This window comes from Pleurodeles waltl, chromosome 6 (assembly GCF_031143425.1).
Source record: "Pleurodeles waltl isolate 20211129_DDA chromosome 6, aPleWal1.hap1.20221129, whole genome shotgun sequence".
NCBI lineage: Eukaryota > Metazoa > Chordata > Amphibia > Caudata > Salamandridae > Pleurodeles > Pleurodeles waltl.
Window position 1 is genome coordinate 199,507,601 of NC_090445.1, and position 17,521 is coordinate 199,525,121.

At 50.5% G+C, this 17,521-nt stretch overlaps 1 protein-coding gene across 2 annotated transcripts in view; it reads right to left on the reverse strand.

Annotated features, from left to right (window-relative positions):
- LOC138301898 (uncharacterized) overlaps positions 1 to 17,521 on the reverse strand; it is a 187,769-nt gene that overhangs the window by 148,582 nt on the left and 21,666 nt on the right. For both annotated transcript variants that reach the window (XM_069242377.1, XM_069242378.1), the window contains exon 2: positions 11,478 to 11,618. In XM_069242377.1, the coding sequence (XP_069098478.1) occupies positions 11,478 to 11,555 (78 nt within the window). In that variant the 5' untranslated portion in view covers positions 11,556 to 11,618. The remainder of the gene's footprint in view (positions 1 to 11,477; positions 11,619 to 17,521) is intronic.

A 17,521-nucleotide genomic window follows, 5' to 3' on the forward strand; every position in this document is an offset into this window, starting at 1 on the left:
TCCCTCCTAGCACAGTTGGTTCATCAGGAAAGGCAGACTACACCCCAGCTCCCTTTGTATCACTGTCTCGTGTGAGGTGCAACCCGCCCAACTGTCAAACTGACCCAGACAGAGAATCCACAAACAGGCAGAGTCACAGAAATGGTATAAGCAAGAAAATACTCACTTTCTAAAAGTGGCATTTTGAAACACACAATCTTAAATCAACTTTACTAAAAGATGTATTGTGGGCTCAGAGACCCCAAACTCCGCATGTCCATCCGCTCCCAAAGGGAATCTACACTTTAATCTCTTTTAAAGGTAGCTCCCATGTTAACCTATGAGAGGGACAGCCTTGCAACAGTGATAAATGAATTTAGCAGTATTTCACTGTCAGGACATACAAAACACATTACTATGGTGGTCATTACAACCCTGGCGGTTGGTGTTAAAGAGGCAGTAAGACCGCCAACAGGCCGGTGGAAAAAAAAATGGAATCATGACCGTGGCGGAAACCGCCAACAAAGACAGCCACTTTAACACTCCGACCGCCACGGCGGTACAAACAAACAGCTTGGCGGTCACCGCCAACAGATAGGCGGAAGACAATGTACCGCCCACAGTATCACAACCTACCAATCCGCCACATTTTCCGGGGCGGATTCACCGCAAACAAAAACACAGCGGAAACAGGACTTCAAAGGGAAAACGCTCACCTCTACACACCCCACGAGGAATCCGGACGCCATGGAACCCGAACTCCACATCCTGCCAGCCCTTATCTTCTTGCTCCTCTATCAGGAGCATGAACGACGGCGGCGAAGACCACGGTGAGTACTGCACCTACGACACAGGGGAGGGGGGAGGGAAAAAACAGGGACACACACACGAAACATGCAACACCCCCAACCTCACCCACGACAACACACACACTAATACAGCATGATACATAACAGTTACACCCCCAGCCCCCATGGGATGAATGCAAGGACAAAAGGAAATTAGTGTAACCATTGTAATATATTAAAATCCAGTACGCAAAAATATATATATATATATATATACTATAAACAAAATATACACCAAGAATAGTAGTCCAGGTAGTGCTCCATTGAAGTCCGTGGAACACTGGGCCCACACGGTATGGGCGAGGCCGACACTCAATCCCCGAACATGATAGAGAACACTGCACAGGCATCAGATAGCAATAAAACAGGCATCTCAGGGGGAAGGGAAAGGGGGGGCACCTCAGCCGGGTGAGTGCACAACGCCAAATCCACGAGGGGGCCACATGCCCACTGTTCCATCCTGGGGAGTTCAAAGCCACAGTCTCTCAAGTCTCTACAGTGGGTGGTTTGCCCACTGTTCCACCCTGGGGAGTGCAAAGCCACAGTCTCTCAAGTCTCTACAGCGGGTGGTTTGCCCACTGTTCCATCCTGGGGAGTGCAAAGCCACAGTCTCTCAAGTGGATAACAGTCTCCACTGGTTCTGGAGGGGGCATTGTGCCCAGAGTGCTTCATCCTGCCAAGGACAGAGGTAGTGGATGTGATACTCCACTGGTTCTGGAGGGGGCTTTGTGCCCAGAGTGCTTTATCCTGCTCGTGACGGACTAAGTAGCGTCAGTGCCCTTGGCGCTCATGGGCCAGCGGTGCTTGTTGCAGCGGTGTCATAGGCAGCAGTGCTTGTTGCAGCGGTGTCATAGGCAGCAGTGCTTGTGGCGGCGGTGCCCTGTTCAGCGGTGCTTGTGGCGGCAGAGCCCTGTTCAGCGGTGCTTGTGGCGGCAGAGCCCTGTTCAGCGGTGCTTGTGGCGGCAGAGCCCTGTTCAGCGGTGCTTGTGGCGGCAGAGCCCTGTTCAGCAGTGCTTGTGGCGGCAGAGCCCTGTTCAGCAGTGCTTGTGGCGGCAGAGCCCTGTTCAGCAGTGCTTGTGGCGGCAGAGCCCTGTTCAGCAGTGCTTGTGGCGGCAGAGCCCTGTTCAGCAGTGCTTGTGGCGGCAGAGCCCTGTTCAGCAGTGCTTGTGGCGGCAGAGCCCTGTTCAGCAGTGCTTGTGGCGGCAGAGCCCTGTTCAGCAGTGCTTGTGGCGGCAGAGCCCTGTTCAGCAGTGCTTGTGGCGGCAGAGCCCTGTTCAGCAGTTGTTCAGCAGTGCTTGTGGTGGCAGAGCCCTGTTCAGCAGTGCTTGTGAGCGGTGCTTGTGGTGGCAGAGCCCTGTTCAGCGGTGCTTGTGGTGGCAGAGCCCTGTTCAGCGGTGCTTGTGGTGGCAGAGCCCTGTTCAGCGGTGCTTGTGGTGGCAGAGCCCTGTTCAGCGGTGCTTGTGGTGGCAGAGCCCTGTTCAGCGGTGCTTGTGGTGGCAGAGCCCTGTTCAGCGGTGCTTGTGGTGGCAGAACCCTGTTCAGCGGTGCTTGTGGCGGAGGGGTCCTTTGCAGTGACTCAGCTGCTGGCGGTCCGGTCTGGCCCAGCGGGGCTGGTGCTGGCGGTCCTGTCTGGCCCAGCGGGGCTGGTGCTGGCGGTCCTGTCTGGCCCAGCGGGGCTGGTGCTGGCGGTCCTGTCTGGCCCAGCGGGGCTGGTGCTGGCGGTCCTGTCTGGCCCAGCGGGGCTGGTGCTGGCGGTCCTGTCTGGCCCAGCGGGGCTGGTGCTGGCGGTCCTGTCTGGCCCAGCGGGGCTGGTGCTGGCGGTCCTGTCTGGCCCAGCGGGGCTGGTGCTGGCGGTCCTGTCTGGCCCAGCGGGGCTGGTGCTGGCGGTCCTGTCTGGCCCAGCGGGGCTGGTGCTGGCGGTCCTGTCTGGCCCAGCGGGGCTGGTGCTGGCGGTCCTGTCTGGCCCAGCGGGGCTGGTGCTGGCGGTCCCGTCTGGCCCAGCGGGGCTGGTGCTGGCGGTCCCGTCTGGCCCAGCAGAGCTGGTGCTGGCGGTCCCGTCTGGCCCAGCAGGGCTGGTGCTGGCGGTTCAGTCCTGGGCAGCAGGGCTGGTGCTGGCAGTGGCCTCCTGGGCAGCAGGGCTGGTCTGGCGGTCCTGTCCTGGGCAGCAGGGCTGGTCTGGCGGCCCTGTCCTGGGCAGCAGGGCTGGTCTGGCGGCCCTGTCCTGGGCAGCAGGGCTGGTCTGGCGGCCCTGTCCTGGGCAGCAGGGCTGGTCTGGCGGCCCTGTCCTGGGCAGCAGGGCTGGTCTGGCGGCCCTGTCCTGGGCAGCAGGGCTGGTCTGGCGGCCCTGTCCTGGGCAGCAGGGCTGGTCTGGCGGCCCTGTCCTGGGCAGCAGGGCTGGTCTGGCGGCCCTGTCCTGGGCAGCAGGGCTGGTCTGGCGGCCCTGTCCTGGGCAGCAGGGCTGGTCTGGCGGCCCTGTCCTGGGCAGCAGGGCTGGTCTGGCGGTCCTGTCCTGGGCAGCAGGGCTGGTCTGGCGGTCCTGTCCTGGGCAGCAGGGCTGGTGCTGGCGGTGGCCTCCTGGGCAGCGGGGATGATGGCGGTCTTCTCTGCCATGCTGCTCTTCCCAGATTCGCTGACTTTCTTGTGGGCCTTCCCCACCTTGGAAGGTGTCGCAGCTGACTCCACGCTCCTACCTGTACCCCTGGGAGCAGCTTTGGTGGCTGGAGTCTTCCCCCTCTCCCGACGGGCACTGGCCAACTTTTGATGCTTGACAAGTGGGGGACTGTCCGTGCTGTGGCTCCGTGCCACACTGGCTGCCCTGGTGGCCGGTGCACTCCAGATTCTGGTGACTACAGGCACCTCTGGTCCCAGAGATGTTGTGGCTGAGGTGCTAGGTTGGGACCTGGAGAGTCGGGCCCTAGGAGACGGACGGGGTGGGGGAGGTGAGGGAAAGAGGTCAAGGGTGGACAGGAAAAGTTTCTTGGGAACACTGGGACGGGTAGCTGGAGGGGGTTTGGGAGTGGAGGAAGAGATTGTGTTTGTAGGAGGTGTTCGTTTGGTGACTTTGGGTGAAGGTGCATGCGCTGGAGGCTGTCGTGAGGTGGATGGCTGTTGGGTTGATGTGTGCCTGCGTTTGTGTATCTTGGGAGGGGGCGTCACAGACACATTGGGAGAGGGCACAGGGGACGTGTGAATGGTAGTGGGGGTGGTGGCTGCACATGAGCGGGGTGTGGTGGTGGGTGTGCTGGTGATGGAAGTGGTGGCTGTAGATGTAGTGCATGCAGGTGTGAGTGTAGACAAGACTGGAAGGGAGGAGGGAGACGAGGAGGAGGGGGACAAAGTGGAGACAGTGGATATTGGTGTGTCTGCATGTGTGTGATGCTTCCATGAGTGCCTGTGGGATGTGTGGTACTTATGTTTGCCTGAGCTTCCCTTGTGTGTTGAGGTGTGTGCATGCTGGTCTGAAGGTTTGCTTGGGATAGGCTGAGGTATAGGGGATTGGGTCTGGATGGAGGAAGTTGGAGGGTGGAGGCTAGACACAGGGACAATGGCTGCCATCAGTGCTGAGGCCAGAGTCTGAAAAGCTCGCTGAAGGGCCGCCTGACCAGAATGAATGCCCTCCAGGAATGCATTTGTTTGTTGCAACTGCCTTTCTACACCCTGGATGGCATTCAAAATGGTAGACTGCCCAACAGTGAGGGACCTGAGGAGGTCAATGGCCTCCTCATGAGGGCAGCAGGGGTGACTGGGGCAGGGCCTGAGGTGCCTGGGGCGAAGGTGATGCCCACCCTCCTGAGTGAGCGGGCACGGGGCAAAGGCTGAGGGGCTGCTGGGAGGGCGGTGCTGGTAGGGGGGTGGCGGCTGTACCTGTAGATTCGGGGGGCACAGATGGTGCCTCCACCACAAGGGAGCTCCCATCAGAGGACGAGTCCGTGTCACTGGTGTCAGCTCCTGTCCCCGCCGTGGATCTCCCCTCGCCCTCCGTCCCACTGGTGAACTCTGAGTCCGTAGTCTAGCCCTCCAGGGCCATGTGGGATGCAGCTCCCTCCTGCTCCGGTGCCACTGCTCCTCCGCCTGATGATACTAATGCACACAAGAACAGGGAGACCACAAAAGGGGGGGGGGGGCGGGACGACAGAAGAAAGACATGTTGAGTGCATGCATTACCGCTACTGTTGGCGGACACGACAGACACAGAAGCCCCCTGCACTACGCCGCGCACTTGGGATCCACTGTTCAATCCCTGGGACATGGCCTACAAGGCTAGGGCTGACATCTGCACACATGGATGACACAGGAGCCTGACTAGGTGAACTTGGCACTGTACACAGGTGGTGTGGGGTGCCACATGGTCTGCCAGAACAAGGGGACCTAACTAGCACACTCGCCCTGGCCTAGGGAAACCCACAGCCCACCTCCCCCACCCATACACTTCCACTGCGCGCAAAATCAGCAGAATTAGAGTGTACTCACCCCTTGTGGCTGCTGTAATGCCCTCAAGCGCCCATCCAACGGGTATGCCACCGGGTAACATCCAACGGGTATGCCACCGCCAGGATCCTGAATATCAGGGGGGTCATGGTGCGGCGGGCACCCCTCCCACGTTGGGAGGCCATCCCCAGCTGGACCTCCGCCGTCTTCTTGCTCCAGCAGCGAATGTCCTCCCATCTATTACGGCAGTGGGTGCTCAGTCTGTGGTGGACCCCCAGGGTCCGGACTTCCTTGGTGATGGCACACCAAATATCCTTTTTCTGGTGGGTGCTGACCTACATGAATTGTACATGGGGAAAAGAAATGTTATTACCAACTGCACCATCACAGTCATTGGCCCCCATCCCTACCCTTGCCATGTGGCACATGCACTCACCGTCGTTTCATGCACGCCTCAATCTCCCCTCCCCATCTTTCATCCACCCCACCCCACACTGGCATAGCCCATACAGCATGCTCCCAGTGTACTTACCTGTTTGTCTGGAGGACCGTAGAGTAGCATGTACTGGGGGAGGACCCCATCCACAAGTTTCTCCAACTCCTCCGATGTGAAGGCAGGGGCCCTTTCCCCAGACGCACAAGCCATTGTCTCTTCCAGACCGAGGTCACAGCAGCACATGCAGTGTAGGTCCTCTACTGTAGAAGATCAGGTATCGAGTGATTGAACAGATAGTAAATGGCGGTCACGTCCGCGGCGGTGCGTACCGTCACCGCCGGCGTACATCGTCATTGGCTCCTGGGACCCATAGGGTCCAATGTTAACCAATGCAGAATTGCACCGCGGTCTTCGACCGCCTACCGCGACGGTGTACAACGCCAGCGCAGTTACATCACATCCCATTGTCCCACTTTACAGGTCAGGCAGCCGCCATTTCAGGGGCCCAAATGGCTTAATTATTAACTGTGTCACACATACCCAGGCCTTTCCTCATCACTCATACAGGCCAATTTTCGGATTATGATTAGTGTTCGGTCTAAGCTGTGGGTACGTACCTCTGAGTTGGTTGACTCTGTGCTCGCTGTTGTCCTTCATAGGCACCGTCTGCTGGGACATGTGAGGAGATGGCGGCATCCTCCGGTGTACAGACCGCTGGTGGACCTGTCGACAATGGAGGAAACACATGTGATTATCACCTACAGGCTTGATCGTGCCACAATCCTGGAACTGTGAGCCCAGTTGGAGCCAGACCTGATGTCAGGTATCCGCCATCCCACAGGAATCCCCTCAAGTGCAGGTGCTGTCAGTACTCCATTTCCAACGTGTTGTCCAGAGTGTTGTCTGCCCTGCTGAAACACATGCGGAGCTACATCGTTTTCCCTCAGGTGGAGGATTTTCCTACAGTGAAAGGTGACTTCTATGCCCTGGGACATATCCCCAACATCATAGGTGCCACTGATGGGACACATGTGGCTTTGGTACCCCCCCGCAGGAGTGAACAGGTGTACAGAAACCGGAAGAGTTATCATTCCATGAATGTGCAGATGGTGTGTTTGGCAGACCATTACATCTCCCATGTTAACGCAAAATTCCCTGGCTCAGTGCATGACGCTTACATCCTGTGGAATAGCAGCATCCCTTATGTGATGGGTCAACTCCAGAGGCACCGTGTGTGGCTATTAGGTGAGCACCTGGAAGCAAGTCAGTGGGAATGGTTGTCTGGGTCTGGTGATATCCCTACAGTTTAGTGTGTGTCTAACAGTTGTCCCTCGCCATTTGCAGGTGACTCTGGTTACCCCAACCTGCCATGGCTACTGACCCCAGTGAGGAATCCCAGGACAAGGGCAGATGAACGCTACAATGACGCCCATGGGCAAACTCGGCGGATAATAGAGCGGGCCTTCGGCGTCCTGAAGGCCAGGTTCAGGTGCCTCCATATGGCAGGTGGATCCCTATTCTACTCACCAAAGAAGGTGTGCCAGATCATCGTGGCCTGCTGTTTGCTTCACAACTTAGCTTAGCGACGACAGGTGCCTTTTCTGCAGGAGGATGGTCCAAATGGCGGTGTTGTTGCAGCTGTGGAGGCTGTGGACAGTGAAGACGAGGAAGCAGAAGATGATGTTATCGACATCAGGACCTCTGTGATCCTGCAATACTTCCAGTGAGACACAGGTAAGAATACAAACCTGCCTACTACATGTACTTTAACACTACTACCTCTCTACTGTCTGTCGTTTTCACCCAGTGTATGGTCACTGAGTTGTTACTTTTTCTTACGATTTCACAGATGTGGGTCCCACTGTGTGACATCTGCTGTGTTTCCTCATGGACTAGAGCTGTGTGACATAGGTATGTTGACATTACATTTGAATGAGCATTTTGACACTGTAATTGCTAATACACTATTTCGAAATCACAGATTGACTCCAGATTGTGTTGTGCTTCAAGGGTGTTTATTTAAATGCTCAATATTGGAGGGGGTTGTCAAATGGTGAGGGGTGATGGTGGAGGAATGTCCATGGCAGAGTCCAGTCTATTAGTCTCACAGGTGCATTGCACAAATGAGCATAGGAAGTGGAGCTGGGGCAGTCTGAGAATGGACAGGGTGACAAAGTGGGACAAAAGGATGACAAACAGGGTGGTCTCATTTCTTGGCGGGGGTCTTGGCATCGTTCTCTGTCTTTGTCCTGGATCTCAGGGACCGTTTGCGGGGTGGTTCTCCCTCTGCAGGGGTTGGGGTGCTGGTGTGGTGGTCCTGTGGCGGTGCCTCCTGTCCACTAGCGCCGGCGGAGGTGGTGGGCAGTTATCGTCCAGGCTAGTGTCAGGGGCCACTTGTTGTGCCACAGTGTCCCTCCTGGTGTTGAGTACTTCCTTTAGCACCCCTACGATGGTGCCCAGGGTGGAACTGATGGATCGGAGTTCCTCCCTGAAGCTCAAATACTGTTCCTCCTACAGGCGCTGGGTCTCCTGAAACTTGGCCAGTACCGTTGCCATCGTCTCCTGGGAGTGTTGGTAGGCTCCCATAATGTTGGAGAGGGCCTCGTGGAGAGTGGGTTCCCTTGGCCTGTCCTCCCCCTGTCGCACAGCAGCCCTCCCAGTTCCCCTGTTTCCCTGGGCCTCTGTCCCCTGAACGGTGTGCCCATAACCACTGCCCCCAGGTCCCTGTTGTTGTTGGGGTGGTGGGTTAGCCTGGGTTCCCTGTAGTGGTGGACACACTGCTGATTGACGTGTCCTGGGGACAGAGGTATGGGCCCGCTGGGTGGGTGCTGTGCTGGTGTTTCCAGAGGGGGGAAGCTCTGTGGTGGCCTGTGACTGTGTGAGGGGAACCGACTGTCCCGAGGTCCCCGATGGGCCGGGCTGGTCATCTAGATCCAGTTGGACAGAGCTGCTGTCATCACTGTGGGCCTCTTCTGTTGGTGGTGTGGACATGTCTGGAGCCTCCTGTCCAGTGACGTTGGGTAGGGGTCCTGAAGGGGTATAAAAGGATGTTTATTACATCTGTGTGTGCAATAGGTGGGTGACCGTGTACGCCAGTGCTTGCATTCCTGTGTGGGACCTTGTGTGATGGTAGTTTAGGGGGGTGTATAGGTATGTGCAGTGGCCATGCATTGGTGATGGGTGTCCATGCTTTGTTGTTGCATGCAGGGCTTGGTGTTGGGATGTATGGTTTGTGATATTGGGACATTTGTGAGGAGTTGGAGTGATGGGGGTGAGGGCGAGGGTGGGGTATGTGATAGCATGCAGGTAGGTTGGGGGATGTAATAGTTAAGATTTGACTTACCAGAGTCCATTCCTCCATCTACTCCTGCGAGGCCCTCAGGATGCAGAATCGCCAAGACTTGTTCCTCCCATGTTCTTAGTTGTGGGGGAGGAGGTGGGTGTCCGCCGCCAGTCCGCTGAACCGCAAGGTGGTGTCTTGAGACCACGGAACGCACCTTTCCCCGTAGGTCGTTCCACCTCTTCCTGATGTCATCCCTATTTCTTGGGTGCTGTCACACTGCGTTGACCCTGTCCACTATTCTTTGCCATAGCTCCATCTTCCTAGTTATGGAGGTGTGCTGCACCTGTGCTCCGAATAGCTGTGGCTCTACTCGGACGGTTTCCTCCACCATTACCCTGAGCTCCTCCTCAGAGAACCTGGGGTGTCTTTGCCGTGCCATGGGGTGGTGTGTGTAGTGATAAGAGGGGTGATATTTAGTGGTGTGTTGTGTGAGGTGCGCGGAAGTTCTGTGGGTGATGGTATTGTGTGCCTGTGGATGCTTGGTAGTTGTTTGTGGTGTCTCTCTCTGGCCTTCTCTCAGTGATTCTGGTCGTAGGGGTTTGTGGATGATGTGGGCGTGTGTTTTATATTGTATTGGGTGTGTGGGAGTGGTGTGTGTATGTGTATCAGGTGTGTGTATTTCGAATTGTCCAATGTGGCTGTGTTTTGTAAAAGTGTGTGTATTTTGAGCGCGGCAGTGTGTACAGCCAATGGAATACCGCGGTTGAAAGAACGCTGCGTGGATTCATGTGTCGTGATAGTGTGGGCGTATTTCTGTTGGCTTGACGGTGGAGGTTTTGTTTTCGCCAGTTTATCACTGACCTTTGGTGTGGCGGACTTGTGTGGGTGTCTGAATTTTGGCAGATTCCGAGCTATGGGTCATAATAGCTGTGGCGGATTTCCATGGCCGCGGCGTTGTGTTGGCGGTCTTCTGCACAGCGGTAAGCGGCTTTTACCGCCAATGTTGCAATGAGGGCCTATATGTCCTACCTTAACCATACACTGCACTCTGCCCTTGGGGCTACCTAGGGCCTACCTTAGGGGTGCCTTACATGTAAAAAAAAGGGAAGGTTTAGGCCTGGCAAGTGGGTACACTTGCCAAGTCAAATTTACAGTTAAAACTGCAGACACTGCAGTGGCAGGTCTGAGACGTGATTACAGAGCTACTTATGTGGGTGGCACAACCAGTGCTGCAGGCCTTGGCACCTCTAGTGCACTTTACTAGGGACTTACTAGTGAATCAAATATGCCAATCATGGATAAGCCAATTACATACACATTTTGTAAAGGAGTACTTGCACTTTAGCACTGGTTAGCAGTGGTAAAGTGCCCAGAGTAACAAAAACAGCAAAATCAGAGTCCAGCACACATCAACAACCTGGGGAACAGAGGCAAAAAGTTAAGGGAGACCACGCCAAGGATGAAAAGTCGAACAGATATGATTATGGGGACGAGCCTGGAATGACGTCACTGGAGCGGAGCGGACTCCACGGAAGGTTGCGGTCTTGTGGTCGGAGCTGCCCTGGATCAGACACCAGATCCAAGAGGCCCGACTGGAGCTAAAAGCGAACCCACTGGTGGAAATTCAGTGTGGGCTCCTTCTGAACCTATGGTGCCCAAAGGAGCACCAGATGAGTCAAGCCGCCAGAATATGAGGTGTATAGCCTGAAATAACTCTTTGGGTTGGGTGGGGGTCGCGTCTGCTCCGGGAAACTTTGGGAGGCATGGAACGGACCCACATACATACTCAGCGCTGGACGTGTCAGATCAGGCCTTGACGTTCCCACGCCTCGTCCTAATACATAGACTGTGTGGTGAAGTCAAAGATTGCTTTGACTTCTTGGTCTTTTTTCTTTTTTTTTGGGGACTTGCCCAACAATTTCAACTCAGATGATTCTGACTGGGATCTTGACTGGTGCTGGGTTGGCTGTCATCAGGTGGCAAAGAGCTTAAAAGAGTGCTCCTGCAACGCCTCTGGGTGCATGTCTCAGCAGTCCTCGCAGGGCTCATAGTTGTGGTTCCGCCCAAAGCACCAGAGGCAAACCAGGCGTCTGTCTGTCACAGACATCTGTCTGTGACAGGCACCACAAGGTCTGAAACACATTGGTTTCTTAGAGGGACATCCCTAGCACACTAAGAAACTAAGCGCCTGATTTAGATTTCATAAACATGACGGATATCCCGTATGCCATATTACGATCCCCTTGGGATATAATGTGATTACAATACAGCGGATGGGATATCCATCACGTTTGTGACAAAGTATTCCCTCCTGCCAAGATCTAAAGCTGGTCCAAAGTCTCAAAAAAGGCTTGGTCAAAACTTCAAGAAAATAATCAGTCAATAAGTGACTAAGGAAAGAAAATAACTCATATCAGCACACTGGGCTGGCACCTATATAGGCATCACACATGTCATTGCCGTTATGGATGCTGCAAGCGTAAAGCCGAACAATGACACCTACCAGCATAGAAGAACTGCTCGAAATGTTTCTGGATCCAGTCTGTTGCTTGGGTAAACGTCTAAGGTATGCAATCTGCATCTAGAAGTCTTTATCAGATCGGCAGATTTCCATCAGACACACCAGCCAAGCCCATTAGAATACCTAAATGGAGTGCACAAAATAACCTATTACACCTTTGTAGACCTTCGGGTTTTTGAACTTGATGAGGGATTTCAACAAATTAGAATCATTTGCTAACAATATCGAGCTGTTAACTAATATCACATGCTTGGATCTAACTGTAGGAAAATTGATGGGAATGGAGAGATTGAAAGGGACAAAATGGGAAGTTATCTGCCTAAACAAGCTAACAGAATGAAATATCAGCATTTTATAATCAAATGGTTAAACAGTATGAGGTTTTTACTTAATGAGGATGTGGCAGGGTCACATGTGGAAGATTATTATCACAATGCACTAAAGTGGAGCGAGATTACAGTTATAATGGAATTTAATAGCAACAAGCCCCAAAAATTAATGGAAAGGGCCACACCTATTTATTCTTGGCCGAGTTAACGGGAAAAACAAACAAGATCTGAATAAAGAATGGCAACATAGAACGTGCAGCTATCCAATGTCAGTAAAAATAGAGGCATTCAAAGCGAGGAATGGGGCCTACAAAAGAGATGTGTGGAAACCAAAGGCATCCACAAGGAAATCGCATGGGCAACATTGTCAATCTGTAAATCCAAGAATTCTAGAAAGGGTCGAGCATATTTAAATTCAATTGACAAATTACAAATAAATAACAGGAAACAAAACAGTAGCAGTGCATGGGAGAAGCATATTTAACCACTATATTATGAACCCAATTCCACCCAGAGACTAAGCTTTTGGAGAAAGATCACTACACTGGTGAAGCTAAACTTGTGTAAGAATCCCATGGTGTTCAATGGAAGCAGTAATTGACAAGATCAAAAACAGACAATCTGATGGAGCCCGGGCCCAACAGGCTGCCAGCACATTTGTTCACAGACACCAACTGTTGGGCTTCATGGCTCTACCCACTATACAATGCCTGCTATTTTTCTGGGCTAATTTTGCCGTCTTGGCAGGGTTCAATTCTCTGTCTTTTACATATCAAGGGATCGCACATCTCCCATCAAATTACGGTCTGATAGCACATCTGGATGTAAAGACTAAACAATACACTAGCCTACTCCTGAATGATCTAAAGTCTTAGGCTGAGGAAAAATATGTAATCCAGCAGAATCAAACAAGTTTCACAGATAATTATGGAACATTAGAGAACATCATGACACTGTCCATAATCATGAAAAAGAATGTATCACTTTTGACCACAGACCTCTTTGCCAGTTTCTTAGATAGGGATGCTCTTTGGTGTAAATTAAAAGGCTAGGGAATTGACCCAAAGCTCCTGAATGCCATCCAGTTGTTCTATACAGACACATGGGTCAAAGTGAAACTAGGCAATGGAAAGTTTCTCTCTAGAAACTTTTTGACCACTCGAGGCCTTAAGAAAGGCCGTCAATACTTTTTAACCTATATGCTGCCGACATCACTTCATATTTGTTAGCATGTCTCCCCAAGGTTGGAGGAAGCACTATCCAGCTATTAATTTATGTGTGGACAATACCAAGATATTCAACCAACAAGCGTGGGCCTGCCACATACATTAAAGAGCTTAGAATCATACTGTGCTGAGAACCATTTAAAAGATAACGTTAAGAAATAAAGTATGCTGCATTTTGGGGTAAGGACAAAGACAGCGAACAGTTGGTACATAAAGGCCAAAACAAATACCAGGCAAGCACATACAAATATTTGGGCCTGTGGTTCAACAACATTAGATCCTTGATCAAAAAAGGAGGAGCTGAACACCAAAGCAAGCAATCTGACATATCCAATGTTAAGACTTGCAAACAATCTCAACGGTGCTCTGTTGAAGACATTACTCAACACAACAGTTAACTTCATACCAGCCCTGAGATAGGATGCGAGACCTTTCCTGCTCTCTTGATTGAGTCACTGGAATTATGACATCATTACATGTTCAGACATCTCTTTTCTTTACTGCTGTCAACGTCACAAGCTTAAATTCATCCAGAATTAAACCTCCTGAATCTGTCTGTATATAAAGCATGCTACATCTTACATTTTTGGTATAACTACAAACCAGACTAAAAAATATCTTGAGGGCAGCGATATGGAGCAAAGTGCATTCCTGTAGGAAAATAAAGTAAAGTCATCTTTACAACATAAAGAGGACATTTGAACTATTAAAGACTCCAAATTTGGTAGATCTTTATCTACCAAAGAACCAGTACACGTTTTTGATTTAAAAACAACTGCTATGCTACTTTGCCTCTAATGCACTTTAAGAAAGGATATTGCCACCCTACTGACTCTATACGCTGCAAATGAAGTTCAATTTTATCTGGTGGCTGCTACATATTTCAAAATGAAAAGAGACCTGATGATGTTAATATTTGGCCTTCTTGATGTGTGGTGATTAAACAATCATTGAGATACTTCCAACCATCGCAAAACTGCTGTTTCTGTAATTATTGGAAATAATCACTGGCTCATGCTATCTGCAACTGCTGGAAATTTTTGATGGAAGGGTTAAAACTCTTAGCATCATCCTTTAGATGCTTAAATTGAAGATCTTGTGAATGGGTAGTAAGAGTATTTCTAACCCAACAGACATGAAATTAGCAAGCAGCTTTATACAATTATAACCAGCTGTGCTGGACAAGCTAGAGAAATTAAACAAGAAATATCCAGCAGTCCTAAAAGTTGAGTGTAACTTCGAAATTGGTCAAGCTTGAAGTTTATGTTTTAAGAAACACACTGCTTGGAACCCAAATGCTGTATCTGAAGTGGCACCGTCAATCATGCTATGCCGCATGTCATTCATTCTCCTTGGGCATTTAACAGGTATGTGAAGTATAACTGTTGCCAAAGACGTTGTCTCTGCAACTGAAAGAATTATGGTCAACTGCGAACGTGACAAAATCAACTGTAAATGGTAAGCCACCTCTGGAAGATGCACTAAATCACTTTCCACAATTATTTATTTTTTAACATTTTATTTGACTGTGAGCTATATAATGCTTTCAGAGTTATGCTCTGTCAGGTTTTTATTACAAAATACATAATACATTTTTTTATTGCAACACTGTCGTCTGAGATCTTAAGATATTCTGACTTTCAGTCTCCAAATTCCCAAAATAAATAAAGTGCAGTACGGAGGAAGAGCCCGACCATATTTAGCTCCTAAAATGTGGAATGAGCCCCTCGCAGCCTCAAACCAATACAGAACCATCTAATCTTTAGAAAGGCTATCAAAATGTATTTTTAATATGGTAAAATATTACAGCCTCCCGAGGTATTGGTCAGTCACTACTACAGTATTTTTAGGTGTGTGCCAAGACACAAGTTGGGGATGAAAGAGCGCTGTGTAAATCAAACCAAGTTACTGACTTTGAATAACAGTCTTTCTGGAGGCTGCTATATATAGCTACAGATTCCTCAGTGATTCCATCTGTCTCTCCACTATGAAGAGGGTTTACTGTCCTGTCAATAGGTTACCAGGTGGGTTTTTGTGCATTGCATTGGTTTAAATCCATTGGGCTTGTTCTGGCTTCAAAAAAGCATGATGGAAAGAAGGGCGAGAATTAGCATCGGAGCACATAGTGGCAGCACGTATGGATCTATGAAATCAACTTATTAGTTATATTAGAGTTAACCTGGAGCCACAGCACCACCTGCTGGCATGGAAAAGCTATTACAAATTTTAATGGATTCAGTTTGGCACCTGGAGGAGATTCACAAGGTAAGGAATGTGTAGATATAGAATATCAGAGATGGAAGAGCAAAGGTTCAAAACAGAGATTTATTAAGTACTTCTAAACAGGGAGGGAAACATTGGCCAACTGACAATTAGAACACAGCATCACTTGCCACCTCAAAGTTCCAGTATGGAATGTTCTTCTGTAGACGGTTCTCACACTGATGGTTCTTCAACACAGATTGCTACACTTCTCCCTTCCCAAAACAAAACAAGAATACATACACTAAGCAGAACAACTAAGCACAGAAAGATACAAAAATACATCTACAATATAAAGCTGATAATGAAATCTTGATCCCATTATGGAACCCAAAAGCAAACAGCATGGGACACAATACAGGAGGACCTCTCAGTCTATCTGGTAGTCAATCTTTTTTTGCACACCTTTTCTTGATCCCATCATTTCTTCCTTTCTCCAACTTCCCACCCAAGAACTAATTAACGCTTCCCCATCAAACTTCTGGGCAGCTTCAATACCTCCTTCCGATTCCACGCCAATACCACTTAATAATAAAGTGTACTTGTTCCATACACCCTTCCCTGAGAGGCTGCAAAAGTCATGGTAATCCTTTCCTTGCTATTTTTCTCTGCCTTACTCCAACCCACATACCAACTTCATACAACATTAAGGGCCTTATTTGGACCTCTGCGGTCTTTTTCAAGACCGCCAAGACCGCGGTCTTTTTCAATGTCCGCCAAGACATGTGTGTGTGCATGGGGGTGTGAGTGTGTAGAGGGGGTGTGTGAGTGCGTGTATGCATGCAGGGGTGTGTTGTGTGTATGGGAAATGTGTGCATTTATGTCTGTGTGTATGTGTGTGCATGTATGTATAGAGGTTTTGTGAGTGTGCGTGTAGTGGGGGGTGTGTGTCAATGTTTTGTGGGGGGAGGAGGGGGGGTCCTACCACCTTTGGGGTGTGGTAGGGGGGTCATGGGTTTGGGGGGGAGGACTCTGGGGAGGGAGCGGGGGTGGGGGAGACCCCTATCAGTGCCAGGGAACAAATTCCCTGGCACTGATAGTGCCTACCGCCATGGATTTCGTGGCAGTACAGAACCCCTACCAAATCCATGTCAGTATGCGGGGTTGTGATGCCGCCGGCGGTGTAGTGACGGCCGCCGGGCTGGAGACGGAAGTCCCCAGCCCAGCAGTCGTTCCCACCCTGGCGGTCGGAGTGGAGAAGTGGAGGTTTGGCATGGCGGTCACCGCCATGCTTCTAATTTCATTTTTTTTTACCGCCGGCCCGTTTGCGGTATTACCGCCACTTCTCCACCGACCGCCAGGGTTGTAATGAGGGCATAAATCTCTCTTTCTTTCCCCACTCACGCTGTCCTCATACGTTTCCATCGCAAAACTGACTTCTCTTGCTTCCATCCATCTCATCTTTAACATGGTCCAAGACTTCTTATCTCAAATCAACTCATACAGGTACTTTCCAATATCAAATCATAGGGTAGTGCTAAACACAAACCTGACAATCACCATCTTCAAATTGGCCAACTGTAATACTGCGGAGAACTTTATTCCATCTTTCAACTAACTCATTACTTTGAGGGTAGTAGACTGATGACAATGTATTTCATTCCCCTCATACTCAAATACTCCCTCTTCTGGTTCGACTCCAACTATATATCAATGTCAGTTACTAAAATGTCAGAAAACAAATAACTCTTCACACTAACAAATAATTCTTGTAAAAACTCAATAACTTTCTTCATTATAACCTGGCTAGTAAAGTTTTGGTAAACCCAATGCCAAAAATAATCTCCCACAATGATGGCATACTTGGAAAGCCCTTCTACAGTACAAAAAGGCCTTGAAATATCCGAAGCTATCTCCAAGAAACCTAAGCTTTGATCATCCCCACCGGAGGACAGCTCACTGTGCTGTGGGACTTGTTGCTCTATGCAGAATAGGAGCAGATCTCAACAGTTTTCTCCACATCATAATCTAATCCTGGATACAAGCCCAGACACATCTTCTGCTGCACTAATGCCGATGTGATGTTCGTGGTCAAACGTCAAAATCTTCTTTCTTTTCCTCATGCGTCTCCAATAATTCCTTCTTAGATGCCAAAGCGCTTCTAATGATAGCACCTCACTGATATTCCTAGAACCTCCCCCTCATCATTGATGTTTCCCTTTTCAGCCATCAAGTAGATATATAGCCACAGACCTCATTCAAATCTTCA